We start from the raw sequence: 15,763 nt of genomic DNA on the forward strand, positions 1-15,763 counted from the left end.
TGGAACATAGTACAGCAAACTATTACATGATCAAAACAAATTAATTTTAGCAAAAAAACGTCTCCATTCTGGGGTCGCCAGAAATATGTCATGTTAAAATGGGGTTACGAACCAAAAAAGGTTTTGAAATCATGTATTTTCCTATATTTAATTCACTGATCATGTTGATGTTCATGATTACTTAGAGTAAATTCAAATGTTATTATATCAGAAACAGAAAAAATTATAGAAAAGGGATTTTTTCAGCAAAGATGTCAATAACTGAATGTAAATATAAGTGTGTCCATCCACTGTCATTATCAAACTCCATGGGTTTTACTAGTAAATCAATGTTGTAGATGATGACAGTGTTTCCACAGTAACTACAGAGCCTCTGAACATCCAAATGGGTCATATCTGATGACCATGAAAAGTTAACAAACTTTATTTTACACCAATTATTTACATGTATTGATAGAATTAGTGGATCAGCAAGTATTAAACAGTTTAGATCAGTAGATGCTTTTGATCACCGGTGGCTGTTTGGGTCTTTAAGGGTTAAAGAACCAAATTATATGTTATCTCTACAGTGGAGGAAATTAGCGAGGCAGACAGGAAGTAAACTGAGAAACAGGAAAAAATATTTGTTTTCTAAGGGGCTTTAATTCCTTAGCCACTCATTACATGATGCACACATTGGTGAAGATGTGTAGTGTAAGCGGAAAAACACACAGACGGACAATAGGGATGTAGGAAAGATAATAATGCCTGGATTTGAAATAACTTACATGTATTATTAGATCAGGATCAACAAAAATTATGGTTGATCTGAGCTTAATCAATCACTTTTTGAGGTTTTTCTATCAATTCCTTTATTCAAAATGGGGCAATGTATGTGAGGAATTAACAAGTTCACAACACTCAACAATTAGGATTAGATCAAATATAATACTGTGTAAATATGAGAAATTAAAGGATGAAAAAATCATTAAAAAGAGGGACAAATATTTGACAATGTGTTAAGTTTTAAGCTTTAATATACAAAATGGAAAGGTCTTAAGGAAAAAATAGTTTACAATGAAAGACTTCCCATTCCAGATGTGTTAGTTATACTTCTACTGTAACAAATTACATAGCAAATTCCATAATATTATTAAAGTGATGTATAGATACATATATATTTATGGACATGACAGTAGTGCACAACAATCAGTCCCTCCAGGAATTCACGATGTTGCGATTGCAACTATTAACACAAATTCAACCAATCACTGCGAATTCTGCGTGGCGCTGCAATTTCGTCCAATCACTGCGAATTTTCCGCAAATTTGACTAATCACCTTAGCCCCTTTTCACCCACCCCTGACATGTACGTCATCACGTTCACTTCCTTGTTGACGGTTTAGAAGATGAAGATGTGCGATTCAAAACATTCATATTTACCGACAAATATCACTGCCAAAGTTCGTGCAAGTCAGTTTCCAGATGTGTTACACAAAAGCGCAAGTATACTGTTCTGCACCGCCTGTAATATTGTGGTGGAACACGAACAAAAGTGGCCGCTCCACAGACACTTTTCAACCGCAAAACATGCAGGAGAACGGCAGAAACTGGAAGAGGAAAGACAAGACAAGTCCCAATGACAGAGGCTGTTGGATCCAGAACAACAGCAGGAGCTGAAAGGGTCAAGGTTAGCGCAGATATACTCTGTAAGGCAATAGAAGAGAAGAAGAAAGAACCTGTGGAGGCATGCTTTCCTTTCTGTGGATTGTGCGCGTGCGTGTGAGGGAGTGCGAGCGCAAGTCTGTGTGTGGAGTTAAAAAACAAGCTCACAAACAAAAATAGTCATTGAACTTGGTGTTAATATTAATGTTTACTCTGATGTGTTAGATAGAAAGCAACCCAAGTTTGGCTGCACTGTGTGCCTGTGTGTGTGTGTATGTGTGTGTGTGTGTGTATGTGTGTGTGTGTGTGTGTGTGTGTGTGTGTGCGCGTGTAACCCTTCTAACCCTAACCCTAAATATAATACTATATCATTAAGGAAGCAAAAGTCATTTGTTGTGTTGTATAAATGTGAGATGGGGGTGGGATTTAAGTTTTCTTCTTCCCACTCCTTTTTGAGCAGTACATGTTGAATTTATTTTGTTACTACTAAAAATATTAATGCCATTAATCAATAAACAAGGTTTATCTGTCTATGATGTTTGATAACTAAGACGACTTTTCATAAGTAAGAAAATACCATTAGGGATTGCTTTGAATACATAGCTGTATTCTTTATTTGGAATTGGAAACGAATTTATTGTCATAAATTGTTCATATCTTAATAAGTTTCCATCTTTGTCAAAGAGGTTATTAATGAAAATAATGCCTTTGTCAATCCAGCTCTGTAAAAAAAATTGATTTCTTTCTAACAATAAAGTTTTCATTATTCCAAATAATAGCTTTGTGTGGAGAAAAATTGTGTGTATAGTGAAGTTTCCAAGAAAGTAGAGCTTGTTGATAGAATTTAGAAAGTTTCAAAGGGAGTCTGGTGATATTGTAATTATAAGACAGTAAAAAATGTAAACCTCCAACATTTTTGTCATATTATTCTCTTTTTTTTTTTTTTCCATACTTTATTACATAATACCATATACACATAGACTGGAACATGGCATGGAGAAAACATAATGCTCGAGGTAAGGCAGGAAGAAATTAAATATACATACAGGGTGGGGAAGCAAAATTTACAATATTTTGAGGCAGGGATTGAAAGACAATGTATGACCAATTAGTTTATTGAAAGTCATGAGAATTTATTTGCCACAAGAAAACTGACATAATAGAAAATGTTTTTATTCTATGTGTCCTCCTTTCTCAATAACTGCCTTCACACGCTTCCTGAAACTTGCGCAAGTGTTCCTCAAATATTCGGGTGAAAACTTCTCCCATTCTTTTTTAATAGTATCTTCCAGACTTTCTCGTAATAGTTTTGCTCATAGTCATTCTCTTCTTTACATTATAAACAGTCTTTATGGACACTCCAACTATTTTTGAAATCTCCTTTGGTGTGACGAGTGCATTCAGCAAATCACACACTCTTTGATGTTTGCTTTCCTGATTACTCATATGGGCAAAAGTTTCTGAAAAGGTATGGATAATAGTGTTAGGTATGATTATGACATCAATATATGTTTGATTTCAAAACAATTGACATCGTACCTGCTGAGAAAAAACAACTAAATGTCCATTGTAAATTTTGCTTCCCCACCCTGTACATATATAGGTAAGTAAATTAAATTAATAAAAGTAAAGGAATAAACAAGAAGAGAAAAGAAATAATAATAATAATAAAATAAAAATAAATAAATAAATAAAAATTACAACTTAAATTCGTCACATAAGGCTTTAGTCTTCACAGCTTTAGGGTTAGTGCAAAAGTTAAGTTGTCTAGGTAGGATTTTACATAAGATTTAAAGACCACAAAACTGGGTTTCTGATTGGCAAATTTGATTGTCATATCATTCTCATCATAACCGGAACGCAGTGATGTGACGTGATAACAAACACTCCCAGATAGACGCGAAATGACGCGTTTCTCTGTATATTGTTATTTAACCCTCAGTAAAACCTCCTAGGAGAGCTCTCATCTAAAGATTCAGCGCCGGGTCTTAACGCTGACAGAATGTAATATAAGCATATTAATATCGACCTAATCTGTACATAACTACCACATAGGTGGGGCTTTCTCAAAGTGAACCTCGGCTCCGTGGGGCTAAGCTTTGCCTGACAGGTAAGCTCTGCGGGGTAAATTCCCCATATCCCAGTAGCCGGGTACGGAGCCTGCCGTCATTTGTGTCTGACAGCTCCCCGTCCAGGGCTTGTTCTACTACGGGGATACGTGTCATCGACCATTCAATTGTATGACACTTAGTTTACACGGCAAGTGGATCCTATGCTTACACACAAAGATGTCGACTCGGTTTAAATTGGCTTCTCAGTCCGGTTTTAAGTGTTCAGCTTACTAGCTTAGTAGCATTCCTAAAATACTAACGCTAACGGCGAACTAGCAACTTGTTAGCTGGCTAGCAACAGGGATCCTCCCATCCACTGTAAAGGCTAACAGGCGTTAGCATAGCCCTCCCATCAACTGGGTGAACGTAGTCTCTCCAGTGTATTATTGGCATTTAAATAAGATAAACGCTTTAACTCCCACGTTGGGTTTCTTTAGGGAATGCGATGACACCGGGCTGGTTCTGTGCATTTGTTCATCACTGACTTGTAGCTTGCTTGCTCCATTGTTTACATGGGTAGCAGTCATCCTGGGGGCTTCGTGGGCATATGCTGGTCATAACAAGTCTGAGCCCAAGTACTTCTACTACTACTGTGGAAGCATGGCAATGGAGCTAGGAGGCAGCTAACGTCTGTAGACGACGTTAGCAGAACTCTACAGCCAACTGTGGACAAAAATGCTGATGATGAGGGGTCTGAAGGACAGCTGCTGGACTGTTTGACTTTGTGGGTTGTTGGACAAAGGACAGGAGCTTGTTTGTCCATATTGAACCATAAAGTTGGATAAAATTCCATGAGGATGATGGGAAACAAACACTGCAGGGAACCAGGGATCTTTTATACCAATGGGATGATGCTAAGGATCCTACTGATCACCAGTCTTTTTACTGGTTGGGCTAAATGTCAAGAGAGCCAGAGCATGACACCAGAGGAGAAGACTGTTATCAGGTGAAGACTGCTGAGACACACAATAAAACACTGTTTTTATATGTTTGCCAGTGATTTGGTGTGATTTGCTGTGGGGAAAAAATACATTATTTATGCAAGTAGTTCAGTTTTAATTCTTATTTTCCTCTTTCTTTTTCTTTTTTTTTTTTTTTTACAGGGACCAGATTATTGAAATGTTCGATCATGCTTATGGAAGTTACATGGTAAAGTTTTAAACTATAATTTTGATGTAAGAATTGTTAATTATACACTGAGGCCAAATGAGTCAGTATCAGCAACAGTCTCAAGCTACTTCAGTTGGTCCTCTTTACTTGTCACATTAATGTAATGTAATGTAAAAATGAAGCAGCTACAAAATAGATGCTGTCTTTTGCTTAAACAATCATTACCTGTCTACCCCTAGTTTCTCTCTCATTCCAGGAATCTGAATTGGTTCTAGCAGTCTAAAGATTTCAATCCACATGCCATAGTTACTTATATCTACACCACTTTAATTTATTATGGTTTGCGTTGTAGAAATATGCTTATCCAGCAGATGAGCTGATGCCATTAAGCTGTAAAGGGAGAGTTCGAGGGCAGGAGCCCAACAGAGGAGACATAGATGACTCTTTGGGCAAGTAAGTTCATCATTCCACCAGTCTGGAAGGAACCAATAAGTGTTGCACACCCACTACAATTTCATTGACTAATGCAACTTCATAATCAATAAAACACATTATCATGTCAGACCACAGCCTTGATAGTAATATACTGCCTTTGTTGCGCTACAGGCTCTTATTGTTACTGTTCTTTCATTGCTTCTGTAGGTTTTCTCTTACTTTGATTGACACCCTTGATACTCTGGTGGTGAGTACTTCTTTTCCTCTGTTTACAGCCATAAACATAGTATCCTCTATTGTGATTTTTGGTCTTTTGCTGGAACATTTGTTGGTTCCTGTCCGTTGATGTGTAGGTATTAAACAAGCTTGATGAGTTTGAAAATGCTGTGCGGAAGGCTGTGAAGGATGTACGCCTGGACAATGATGTGGTGGTGTCTGTGTTTGAGACAAACATCAGAGTTTTGGGGTAAGAAGTGTGTAAATTATTTTATGTAAAATTACTGTAAGTCTGTGGGACAGAATGTGAATGAATTAACTTTTCAGTAGTCATTGTGTTTTGTACAGCTTATTCCTTAAATGGAAATGTTCAACTATCTCAACTTGGTTATATATCTATGAGTATATGTCTGTTAGATTTTACATTTTCTTTCTTTCTATTTTATTTCACTGATCTCTATCCAGTGGACTTTTGGGGGCCCATGTTATGGCTGACCTGCTGCGTCAACGCGGGGAAAGGATGCAGTGGTATCAAGATGAGCTACTGCACATGGCCAAAGAGCTGGGCCATCGATTACTGCCTGCCTTTAACACCACAAGTGGCCTTCCCTACCCTAAGGTACTCCCACTTTTAATGTGAAATATCAGAGTCCCTTGCCGTCACTGTCCCCATATACAAATACATTTGTGATTGTAAGTGCCTGAAAATTATTTTAGCTGAATGAATTGACAAGTTTTAACTTTCGGTTTACCAGGTGAATCTGCGATATGGGGTCCTAAACCCACTTTCCCGCACAGGCACAGAATCAGATACATGCACAGCCTGTGCAGGAACAATGATCTTGGAGTTTGCTGCACTCAGCAGATTGTCTGGAGAATCTGTGTTTGAGGTACAATATCTTTGTGTCCCTACAAACCAAGTTTTTTATATTTGTTATTGAAGACACACTTAATACAGTATATAACTGAGATGTATAACTGTGGTACAATACACTGTAATCTTTTTTTAAAGGCTATATCATGGTTTTACAGGAACATGCACGAAAGGCTCTGGATGTCCTGTGGGAGAGGAGACAGAGGGGAAGCGACTTAGTAGGGACTGTCATCAATATCCATAACGGAGAATGGGTCCGAAGGGGTGAGGGAAAACAAGTGTTTCTAATAATAGTGAGAGCACATATAATTCAGAAGTGTATGTGGGTAAATTAACTGGACCTTCAGTCACTGAAAAAATTATTAGACCACCCCTCGTTTTCTTCAGTTTCTTGGTAATTTTAATACCTGGTACAACTAAAGGTAAACATTTTTGGACAAATATAATGAGAACAACAAAAATAGCTCATAAGAGTTTAATTACAGAGCTGACATCTAGCCATTTTCCATGTTTTCTTGATAATAACCACTTCAGTTCTTATATCAATATCTATGGGATTGTACTGACAAAAGCAGTGCTTTTAGGCATTCCATGTTTTTCTTTTCTGTCTGTTTTAGTCACATAATGCACACAGGAGTTAGTACTTGATTGCATAACCATTGTTTTTGGTGACTTTTGATGGTCTAATAATTTTTTCCTCCACTGTACTTCTAATTTGTCTCTGTTTGTTTATAGACAGTGGAGTTGGTGCTGGTATTGACTCATACTATGAGTACCTGATGAAGGCATATATTCTTCTAGGAGACAATGTTTTTCTGGAGAGATTCAACATTGTAAGTGTTCTGTGTATGATGTTCCAGTGTAATTACATATAAACATTTTGGCACAAGAGTATTTTGTACCTACCATATTGTTTTTTTTTTAAAAAAAAACAGTATTAGCCATCAGTTTTATTTGATAATATCATGATATTCTGGATGTTTACATTTGTTCTGTTATTTTCATGCAACAGCACTACAGTGCCATTATGAAATACATCAGTCAGCCTCCCCTGCTGCTAAATGTACACATGCACAATCCCACTGTGAGCGTGCGCAGCTGGATGGACTCACTCCTGGCATTCTTCCCTGGCCTACAGGTCAGTACATTTATCATGATTAAAAATACTAATGGGTGTTACTACAGATAGTTTCAAGTTTATTATGTATTTTTTAATTTTCACACAGGTCTTGAGAGGAGATCTGAAACCTGCTATTGAGACTCATGAGATGCTTTACCAAGTCACTAAACAGCACAAGTTTCTTCCAGAGGTAGAGTATATCTGGTTTTGTTGTCATTTTACATCGTGATAAAATACATTCTGTGGGAATTGAATTAAGAAACTATTAAATAACATACCTATTAAAATAACATACTGTATGTTTGTAATTCCTGCAATTGGCTAAAGCAGTATCCACTTGTTCTGTAAACAAAGTATATTTCAGAAGCCAGTGTTTATATTTTTGGGTTGGGTTTTTTTTTTTCTTGTTTCTAAAGGCTTTCACTACGGAATTCAGAGTTCATTGGGGCCAGCACCTACTGAGACCAGAGTTTGCAGAAAGTACTTACTACCTCTATAAGGTGAGAACATAACTTGGGTGACCTATAAAAAAAAAAAAGCCTTTTATTTTTTTTTTTTTTACAGCAAAATCTTACTCAGCTCTGGAGTGTCATGATTAGTTACACATTATTTGTTTGAGCCAGTTCATTTTAAATGATTCTGAATTTACCCACAAAGAATTGCTGTTTGGGTTGTATTGTGATCTCTGCAGGCCACTGGCGACCCCTACTACCTCAGAGTGGGACAGTCCATTGTAGAAAAACTCAACGCCTATGCCAGGGTGCCTTGTGGGTTTGCTGCTGTGCAGGATGTTCGCACTGGAACACACGAAGACAGGTAGCGTGTTGGACTAAGCCTGTTTTATCTCCTGCACCTATTATATATTTGCTTTGTGTCACATGTTTTGTCCTTGGAGGTTTCTGCAAGACTGAGGCCTTGTGATTACATAGTACTGGTTGTGTGGAATTGTTTGGTTGTTGGATTTAGTGACACCACCCCACCCCACCCCCCACCCATGAAGAAAATGTGTTTTCATTTGACTAAAACATACTACAGCTATACATTTCTGAATATTTTTTTGAATGATGTCATTTAGCTCAAAGAGAAGAACTTCCGTAAATTACTGTATTATACCATTACCAAATATCTGACTTTTAAAACATACTTACTAATCACAAACAACAGACAGTAATCACTTTTTTAAATGCTTATTTCTATTGAAAACCTTTGTTATATGTTCAGGATGATACAGTATCTTTTTTTTTTTCCTTAGTGTTTACATTTCTTCAGATTAGGCTCAGCACCCAAGTCTTATAATGGTAGGGAAAACCCTGTCATTTGGTTGACATCATCAATTTACCAGGAAGGTGTGCCCGTAATTGTTGTTTGGGTTTTAGAGTTTCTCTTGATGAAATGGCTTGTTGTGAATATATGATAACCTCCTCTGTTTGCGTGTATCTCTGTAGGATGGATTCGTTCTTTCTGGCAGAGATGTTCAAATACCTGTACTTGCTGTTTTCTGAGAAGAGTCAGCTACCCATCAACATGGATGACTACATCTTCACTACAGAGGCTCACCTTCTTCCTGTCTCTCTCTCCACTACTCAGCCGCCCTGTCAAGGCAACATTACAGTAAGAGTTCTCAAACAGTTAACACACATTGAATCATTTGTTTTTTTTATAGTAACTGACATGAGCATTGGAGGTGATTAATGTTTCTTCTGGCTTATTCCCATTCGCAGACTATTACTTTTTCCCAAGAAGAAGATCTGTTCACACACTCCTGCCCCAGCACAGAGACATTATTTCCCAATAACCCATCATTTGCCAAAACCATCCGCGACAGCTACAAGTACCTCACTGGGGTGGGGCGAGCATTCCACCCTCTGCCCGTCAGGTATGATTCATTTATGTGTGTTTAGGTTTTAGAGTGAAACATACTGTATTAGGTATTGTTCCTAATAGTATTCTGCTTGTGTGCATTTGTTCTTTAAAGGGAAATTGAACTACCGTTACATGATAATGGAATGGAACCAGTGGAGTTCTTAAAAAGTATGGGCATTTCACTCACTCCACTAAATGAAGCAATAACAGGAGTCACTGGAAGTCAGAAGGTAAATAGTTCTATATGTTAAAGTAGAAGGATGCTATTTTATAATAAGTTTTAAGACAAATCCAGCATTAAACATTGATATTCTCCCATCTAACAATACTTTTTCTCATTAGTGTAATTCATCAGTTACAGACAGTCCATTGAACATGTATCTCTGTGTGTCTCTTTGTTTTACTTCAAATGTTCACCTTTGTTAGATATGAATTATAATGAAATATGATTCTTCAGTTCCACAATTCAGCTTTCAGAGGACTCAGGGGGGCTCATCTCAAATTTTGAGCTAATTAACAATAAAAATGTTTTGACTGCACTGACGAAAACAAGGCTGCTTTAATGCAAGTAAATCCCTTCAAACTTCGACATTAATTGTAATCTGAAAGGAAGAGTTACAGAACACACAGTGATAATGACTGTCAGATCCTGACTCATCTGGTGTTAATGAAGTTAGATTTTGAGCTGCTGTCTAATGTTACTAATGTCTCCTACTGTGTTCAAGTTAAGATGCTAAAAAAAACCCCAAAAAAACTCTGATCAAAATGGGGATTCACTACATCCTAAATAATGAGCTACTGAACAGAATAAAAAAGTAAAAAGTTGTATTAGTTATATTATAAAAATACAAACAAATAAAAATGGCTCTTTTCATTTATTTATTTTTTTTTGCCAAGCCTATAAATTACTGTTAATGTATTTCCTTTGTGTTTTCAGTCAAATTGTATTAGAGTAAAGAAATACGCATTAAATCAGACCATCATGTGTAATGTATTACAGCAACAAAAAATGATAATAAAAGTATATAATGAGAATGTGTGATAATAATAAACTTATGTGTCATGCTAAGAAAAATGTATGAAATGGATAGATTCAATTTTAAACAAAAACTGATTCATACATTATATAGATTTGTGTATGTATGTAAAATATCATTGATCATTTGTATATGGCTGATTGATATATTACTAAACATTTTACTGGAAGATCATTAGAGTTTTCTTTTTTTCATCATTACTAGTTAACGAATTTCAATACAGATCTAATTTGTTCCAAAAAGCCTAAGGGTCTAAACCATTGCAAAACAAACGGGCAGTTAAGAGTGTGGAAAACTACTGGACCAGTCTTAAGCTCCTGAAAAGTAAATCTGTGCTTATGAAACAGAAATATTACAGGTATGTTTATAGTGGGATGGTTGAAACAATTTCAACAGTTTTAACATGTGCAAACACGTTTTCAGTTCTTTATCTAAGTTGGTCCAGTCGACTGCTTGGCTTTACTCAGTGTTGTAACACATTCTAAACCAGTTCGGCATATAACTTGCTACCTGAACCATTTTTTTAGATTGTGTAAGTAACAGTAATTTGAGCAGCACTGAATATAGAAAACAATAATATTGTTTATAGTTTAATATACTTTTTATATTTTTTCTCAGTGTCATCAGCTTTGTTACAGTCAGTTCTTTGTTTACCTAAACTATAAATACTTACAGTGAGGAAAAGCTGTGAAAATGTTGACCATAGTAATTGGATTAAATATCTCATTCTTGTTGTCTCTAAGGGTTTCTAAGCATTGATTTAATAAAGTTCAAAAATTAATGGGGTTGGGGGAGGGTGGAGAGTGTGCAGTTGTAAATGTGAATGCCTACGATAATAAACCACTTTCTTCATTCAGTTCAACTTTACATCTTGAGAAATCAATTTATATTGTACTTTTCAAAGGTTTTTCTTTACTGCATTTTAGGAGCGTAAAGGAGTGTACAGGGTAAAACTCGTGGCAGAAGTGAGCCACACAACAGAAGAGGAGGAGGTCATCCCACATGTGGTTCAGCTCATATCTCCTCCGTTTTTGGGTCGGACAGTCCTTACCGCTGGACCAGCCAAGTTTGGAATGGACCTCACAAAGCAGGAGCATGGGGTAAGACATTGTATGTATAGTAACATGGTATAATAAAGGATCAGCATCGGTCCCACATCAAGTTCCCTCATTTAGCCGTATAATTTTGATGTTCAGGTATAAAATCATGAGTCCCAAATCATTACACATCCTATGCACATCTGTTTATATAACCCATGTCTTACTGTTCTGTAGGTAAAGGGCAGTATCGTAAAAGCCTCACCATACACAGCATGCGGACCAGTGGAGAATTCTGCGGAGCTTAAAGGCCATATTGCTCTGGCACTACGAGGCGACTGCATGTTCGCAGTAAAGGCTCGTCGGCTGCAGGAGGCTGAAGCCATAGGAGTCATCTTCATAGGTGGGGATCATCGTCTATCTCATGCTCTGACCCTTTGTTTTACAAAATATCTTAAGCATATAAGCCCTGGAGTGACAGTAAAATTACAACCATGTTTTGAAGGGATGAGATTGTTTACACGTTTTCATTCATTTGTTGCCACATTTTTGCAGTGTCTTCATATTTTTTCTTTAATTTGTGGTCACCACATAAGTTTGTATACAGAGAGAAAGCACTACAGACCTGTTATTCTTCCCTGAGTATGAAGTGCACTGCACCTGCTAAGTTACTTCAGTTGGAAAGAAGCATCATTTGTGTTCTAACAATGTTTCATTTGACTTATTGATCCATAAAGTTAGTACCTGTGAACATTTATTCAGTTTCCCACTTGATGCTTCGGGCAGAATTTATCAAAACGATTACACAAATTAATAAAATGTGGCCATGTATCAATCAAAACCTGGCTTTGGTACATTATTTCTTCACTTCATAGTCTTTTCAGGGCTTCATATATTTAAAATTGAAACAAAGTCAAAACTCTCTCTTCCTTCTCAGACCACCGTGAGGGAAGCAATAGCGATGAAACTCCACTCTTCCAGATGGTGGGAGACGGCGATTCCACTGAGGATATCACCCTACCTTTGGTCTTCCTCTTCAGTCGTGAGGGTGGTGTGCTCACGGCTGCCCTGGAAGATCATCACAATGTGGATGTGCTGCTGTTGTCTAAAGAGAGACAGCTGGGAAATGGTAAGAACAAGAGGAAAATTAACCATTTTTAAAAAGAGAGAGAAATAGCTCCATGGATGGATTGATTTCTCAGGCTCTTTATAAAGATTTTCATGATGTGAGCTTGCTTGTCATAATTAATTATATTTCAACAAAATAAGAGGTATTAATTTGTGGCATGTTTTTCCCCCTACCAACAACACGCATGAGGAGAGAAACACATTTTCTTACTTTTGTGTTTGATAAAAATTATGCTACAGTTGCATTTAATAAGTGAAACAGAATGCCATATTCACGAATAAACTGATTATTTAGAAGATTAACGGCAGCAGCAAATAAAATAATAACAGTGTTAGAAACATGTAGCAAACAGTGTCTTAACGTAATGCTTCTAGATGGGATTCGTCTCTGTGTTCTTGTTCCTATTTTACGTTTCACTGGCTCTCTCTTTTGCGTAGATAAGTCAGAGAGGCCTGTTGGCATGAACATCAAACTCCGTCTGGCAGAAGAAGAGGAGCTAGATGAGGGAGCAACCAGAGGACCCACGCTGGAGTTAGTCTTGGAAAAAGGAGAGGTGCTCATTGGGGAAGACGTGGATGTGGGACAACAGCGATCTCAGCAGAACAAGATGTGCACAAAGGCTGCAGAGAATGTTGAGGCTGAGGCTTCTTCAGAGGATTCATCTAAAACCCCACACTCTAACAGCGAAACGGACACAAAACCTTGACCACTGCAGACTTAAAAGACAGACATCTCTGACCCTTATCATTTTCTGAACGGCCTGTACCTCAGAGCTCCTCACTGCCCCACACGGAGCCCAGACTGACCCAGCCTGCATGCTTACAGCTGATGGAGGAGAATCAGGCACCGCCATGACCACACTCACATCCTGACCGGACTTTGAAACCTATAGATGGTCCTGTATTTATTTAACAGGCTGTCATATTGGAACACTTTGCTGTGCAGGGGTTAAATGTTCTCAAAAGGCTAAACTTGGTAGTTAAAACCTAATAGTGGTAAATTAAGGTGGATAAACTAGTGTTACTAACACATAGTCCGTAGTGTTGCTGTTGTTGCCATTTATTTGAAGATGTGTGGTAATAATGACGTAGGTCACGGACTAGAGTGTAAAATGACCTCACTTTAGAGGAAAAGTGTAGAAAAGGCTACAAAAATGTACTCATCTACATTTTTATGCAACACAGTTTGCTTTTAATCTAGATTGCACCTTTTTTACTACAAGTACTGTTAATAATGAGTGGGTGAATGGAGTCTCTCATGGCCAGTAGGTGGCAGTAGCTACGACAACATCTCAGTGATATAATGTTAGTAGGTGATAATGACCAACTGGGGCCAATTTGATTTATTTTTTATTATTTTGTACTAGAAAGTGACTTCAGGGAATTTTAGAATGGATGAATTTTGACCATTTGTTGTTGAAGTGTGTGTGTGTGTGTGTGTGTGTGTGTGTGTATTTTTCCTCACCTCTGTGTTTAATAGTGTACTGTAAAAGGAGAGAAATCTCAATGAAGACATCACTGCTAACAGGTGAAATCATCCATGCAAGTTTCCATAAAATGATAATTCAGTTTAACATTTGTATTTAGAGACTTGAACTCTATGAATCCTGGAAAATTCCACTTTTTTAGGCAGTGCGATTTTCATTGTTTTTTAGGTAATTAATGTAACGTTCTAAATTTACCAAAGCTACTTTCTTTCTGTTAGTTAAGTGGGGTTTTTTTTCAGATGCATAAAGATCACACAGCTTGGCTCTGTGTGCACAAATGTATTGCAATAAGTTAATGACAATGAAGGCTCAGTAATAGAGATAATCTTTTTGTGTGTGTAACAGATCAGTGTTTACATGCACAGTGAAATTTACAGAAAGATTTAACAGGTGTGTGTTAAACAGTAACCACTTCAAGAGCCAGATTTGATTCTGCACATTTGTCCTGAAGTATGACTAATTATAAATAGTTGTACTTTTCACATTTCAAAGATGCATCTGATCCACTGTTTCTCTTTTGTCAAGGGTTTCCTACAGACACATATTCACATCTAAACAGACAGTTTCTTGGCATTATTGTTAATATTTATGCACATATTCAAAAGGATTCATAAGACTTTACCTGATTAATATATATTTATTTGCCATTAATTTTTTTATGTAATAGGCTGCATGATCATCTTTTGTGGAACATGGGGTTTGTTTAAGCCAATCACCTTGAAATGTTGGCTGTTTATGTGCCAGAGTATTTTCTTTTTTGTTCCTTTTCTTAATGCTGCTGATTAATTTAATCTAAATCTGATTTAATGTTATTTTGTGTTTAACATTAGTATGAGGTGTTGCCAACACATATACCTCAGGACTGTGTACATCGCTGTCCACAGAGAAAAAGTCTGTTGACAAAGTTGTTTTTTTTTCTTGCTTATTTAATGTTAACTTCAGCTACTTTGTCACATTTTTGTTTGTCAGTGGATGAAGCTCTTATAGTGCCAAAAGAGATGCATGATGTGGGTCCTGTTTCTTTTTACACCTGCCTGTACTTTGTATTTAGTTGTGAGCTGATGCAGGCATGTCAATAAATTTACATCTCACACAGAAGTTATTTTCCTTTTTTAAAATCTGTGGTTCTAGTGGAAAGTGTTAACCGTTAGGGGTCTGAACCTATTTTGGTCATTTTTCAATACTTCTGATTTTGCATTTATATAGCACCTAAAAATGTTAACCATACCTATGCATTTGTTTCAGAACTATTTCACCTAAATGATCTGATAATTATTTTTACACTTTATCAACATATCGGACCAAAAAATATCCAAATTAACCTTATCTCATCTGAAAAAATAAACTTTTTCTCACAATGAAACCCACAAACATGCTGAATGAAATGTTTTGGGTGTTGAAAGAGTAAACCATAGGTTGCAAATATGAACATATAAAGGTATCTGTTTATCTATTATTCATATCACCAGGTTTGCCTGGTTGATCAATGTCAAACAATAGCTTTTTTTTTTAATATGTTTCGACCACACTAGAGGATTAAAGACCAGAGTTCAAGCGTTTCTAGTGGTAGTAGTAGTAGTAGGGATCCTTCTTGTAAACTGAGGGGAAATACAAAACCCAAATTAAAATCCACACAACCATTGCTAATCCATATGGTGTTGAAAACTCATTGTTCTTTTGTTTTTATGGCAGGTGGCACCT

At 36.9% G+C, this 15,763-nt stretch overlaps 1 protein-coding gene across 2 annotated transcripts; it reads left to right on the forward strand.

The window, feature by feature from the left end:
• The first annotated feature begins 3,711 nt into the window (after positions 1-3,711).
• Positions 3,712-15,160, forward strand: LOC115429951 (ER degradation-enhancing alpha-mannosidase-like protein 3). Of its 2 annotated transcripts, none has more exons than XM_030149788.1 (20): positions 3,712-4,701; positions 4,859-4,904; positions 5,218-5,318; positions 5,508-5,547; positions 5,654-5,766; positions 5,982-6,135; positions 6,272-6,406; positions 6,549-6,654; positions 7,126-7,223; positions 7,403-7,528; positions 7,617-7,700; positions 7,927-8,010; positions 8,202-8,326; positions 8,956-9,121; positions 9,229-9,386; positions 9,486-9,603; positions 11,337-11,510; positions 11,685-11,850; positions 12,385-12,576; positions 13,014-15,160. In XM_030149788.1, the coding sequence occupies exons 1-20, from the start codon at positions 4,547-4,549 to the stop codon at positions 13,280-13,282; spliced, it is 2,610 nt and encodes an 869-aa protein (XP_030005648.1). In that variant the 5' UTR covers positions 3,712-4,546; the 3' UTR covers positions 13,283-15,160. The 2 variants fall into 2 exon arrangements, with proteins under 2 accessions (XP_030005648.1, XP_030005649.1); XM_030149789.1 differs by having other exon boundaries at positions 3,713-4,701; positions 9,232-9,386.
• The last annotated feature ends 603 nt before the right edge of the window (positions 15,161-15,763 follow it).

The sequence above is a fragment of the Sphaeramia orbicularis genome, chromosome 12, assembly GCF_902148855.1.
Source record: "Sphaeramia orbicularis chromosome 12, fSphaOr1.1, whole genome shotgun sequence".
Classification (NCBI taxonomy): Eukaryota; Metazoa; Chordata; class Actinopteri; order Kurtiformes; family Apogonidae; genus Sphaeramia; species Sphaeramia orbicularis.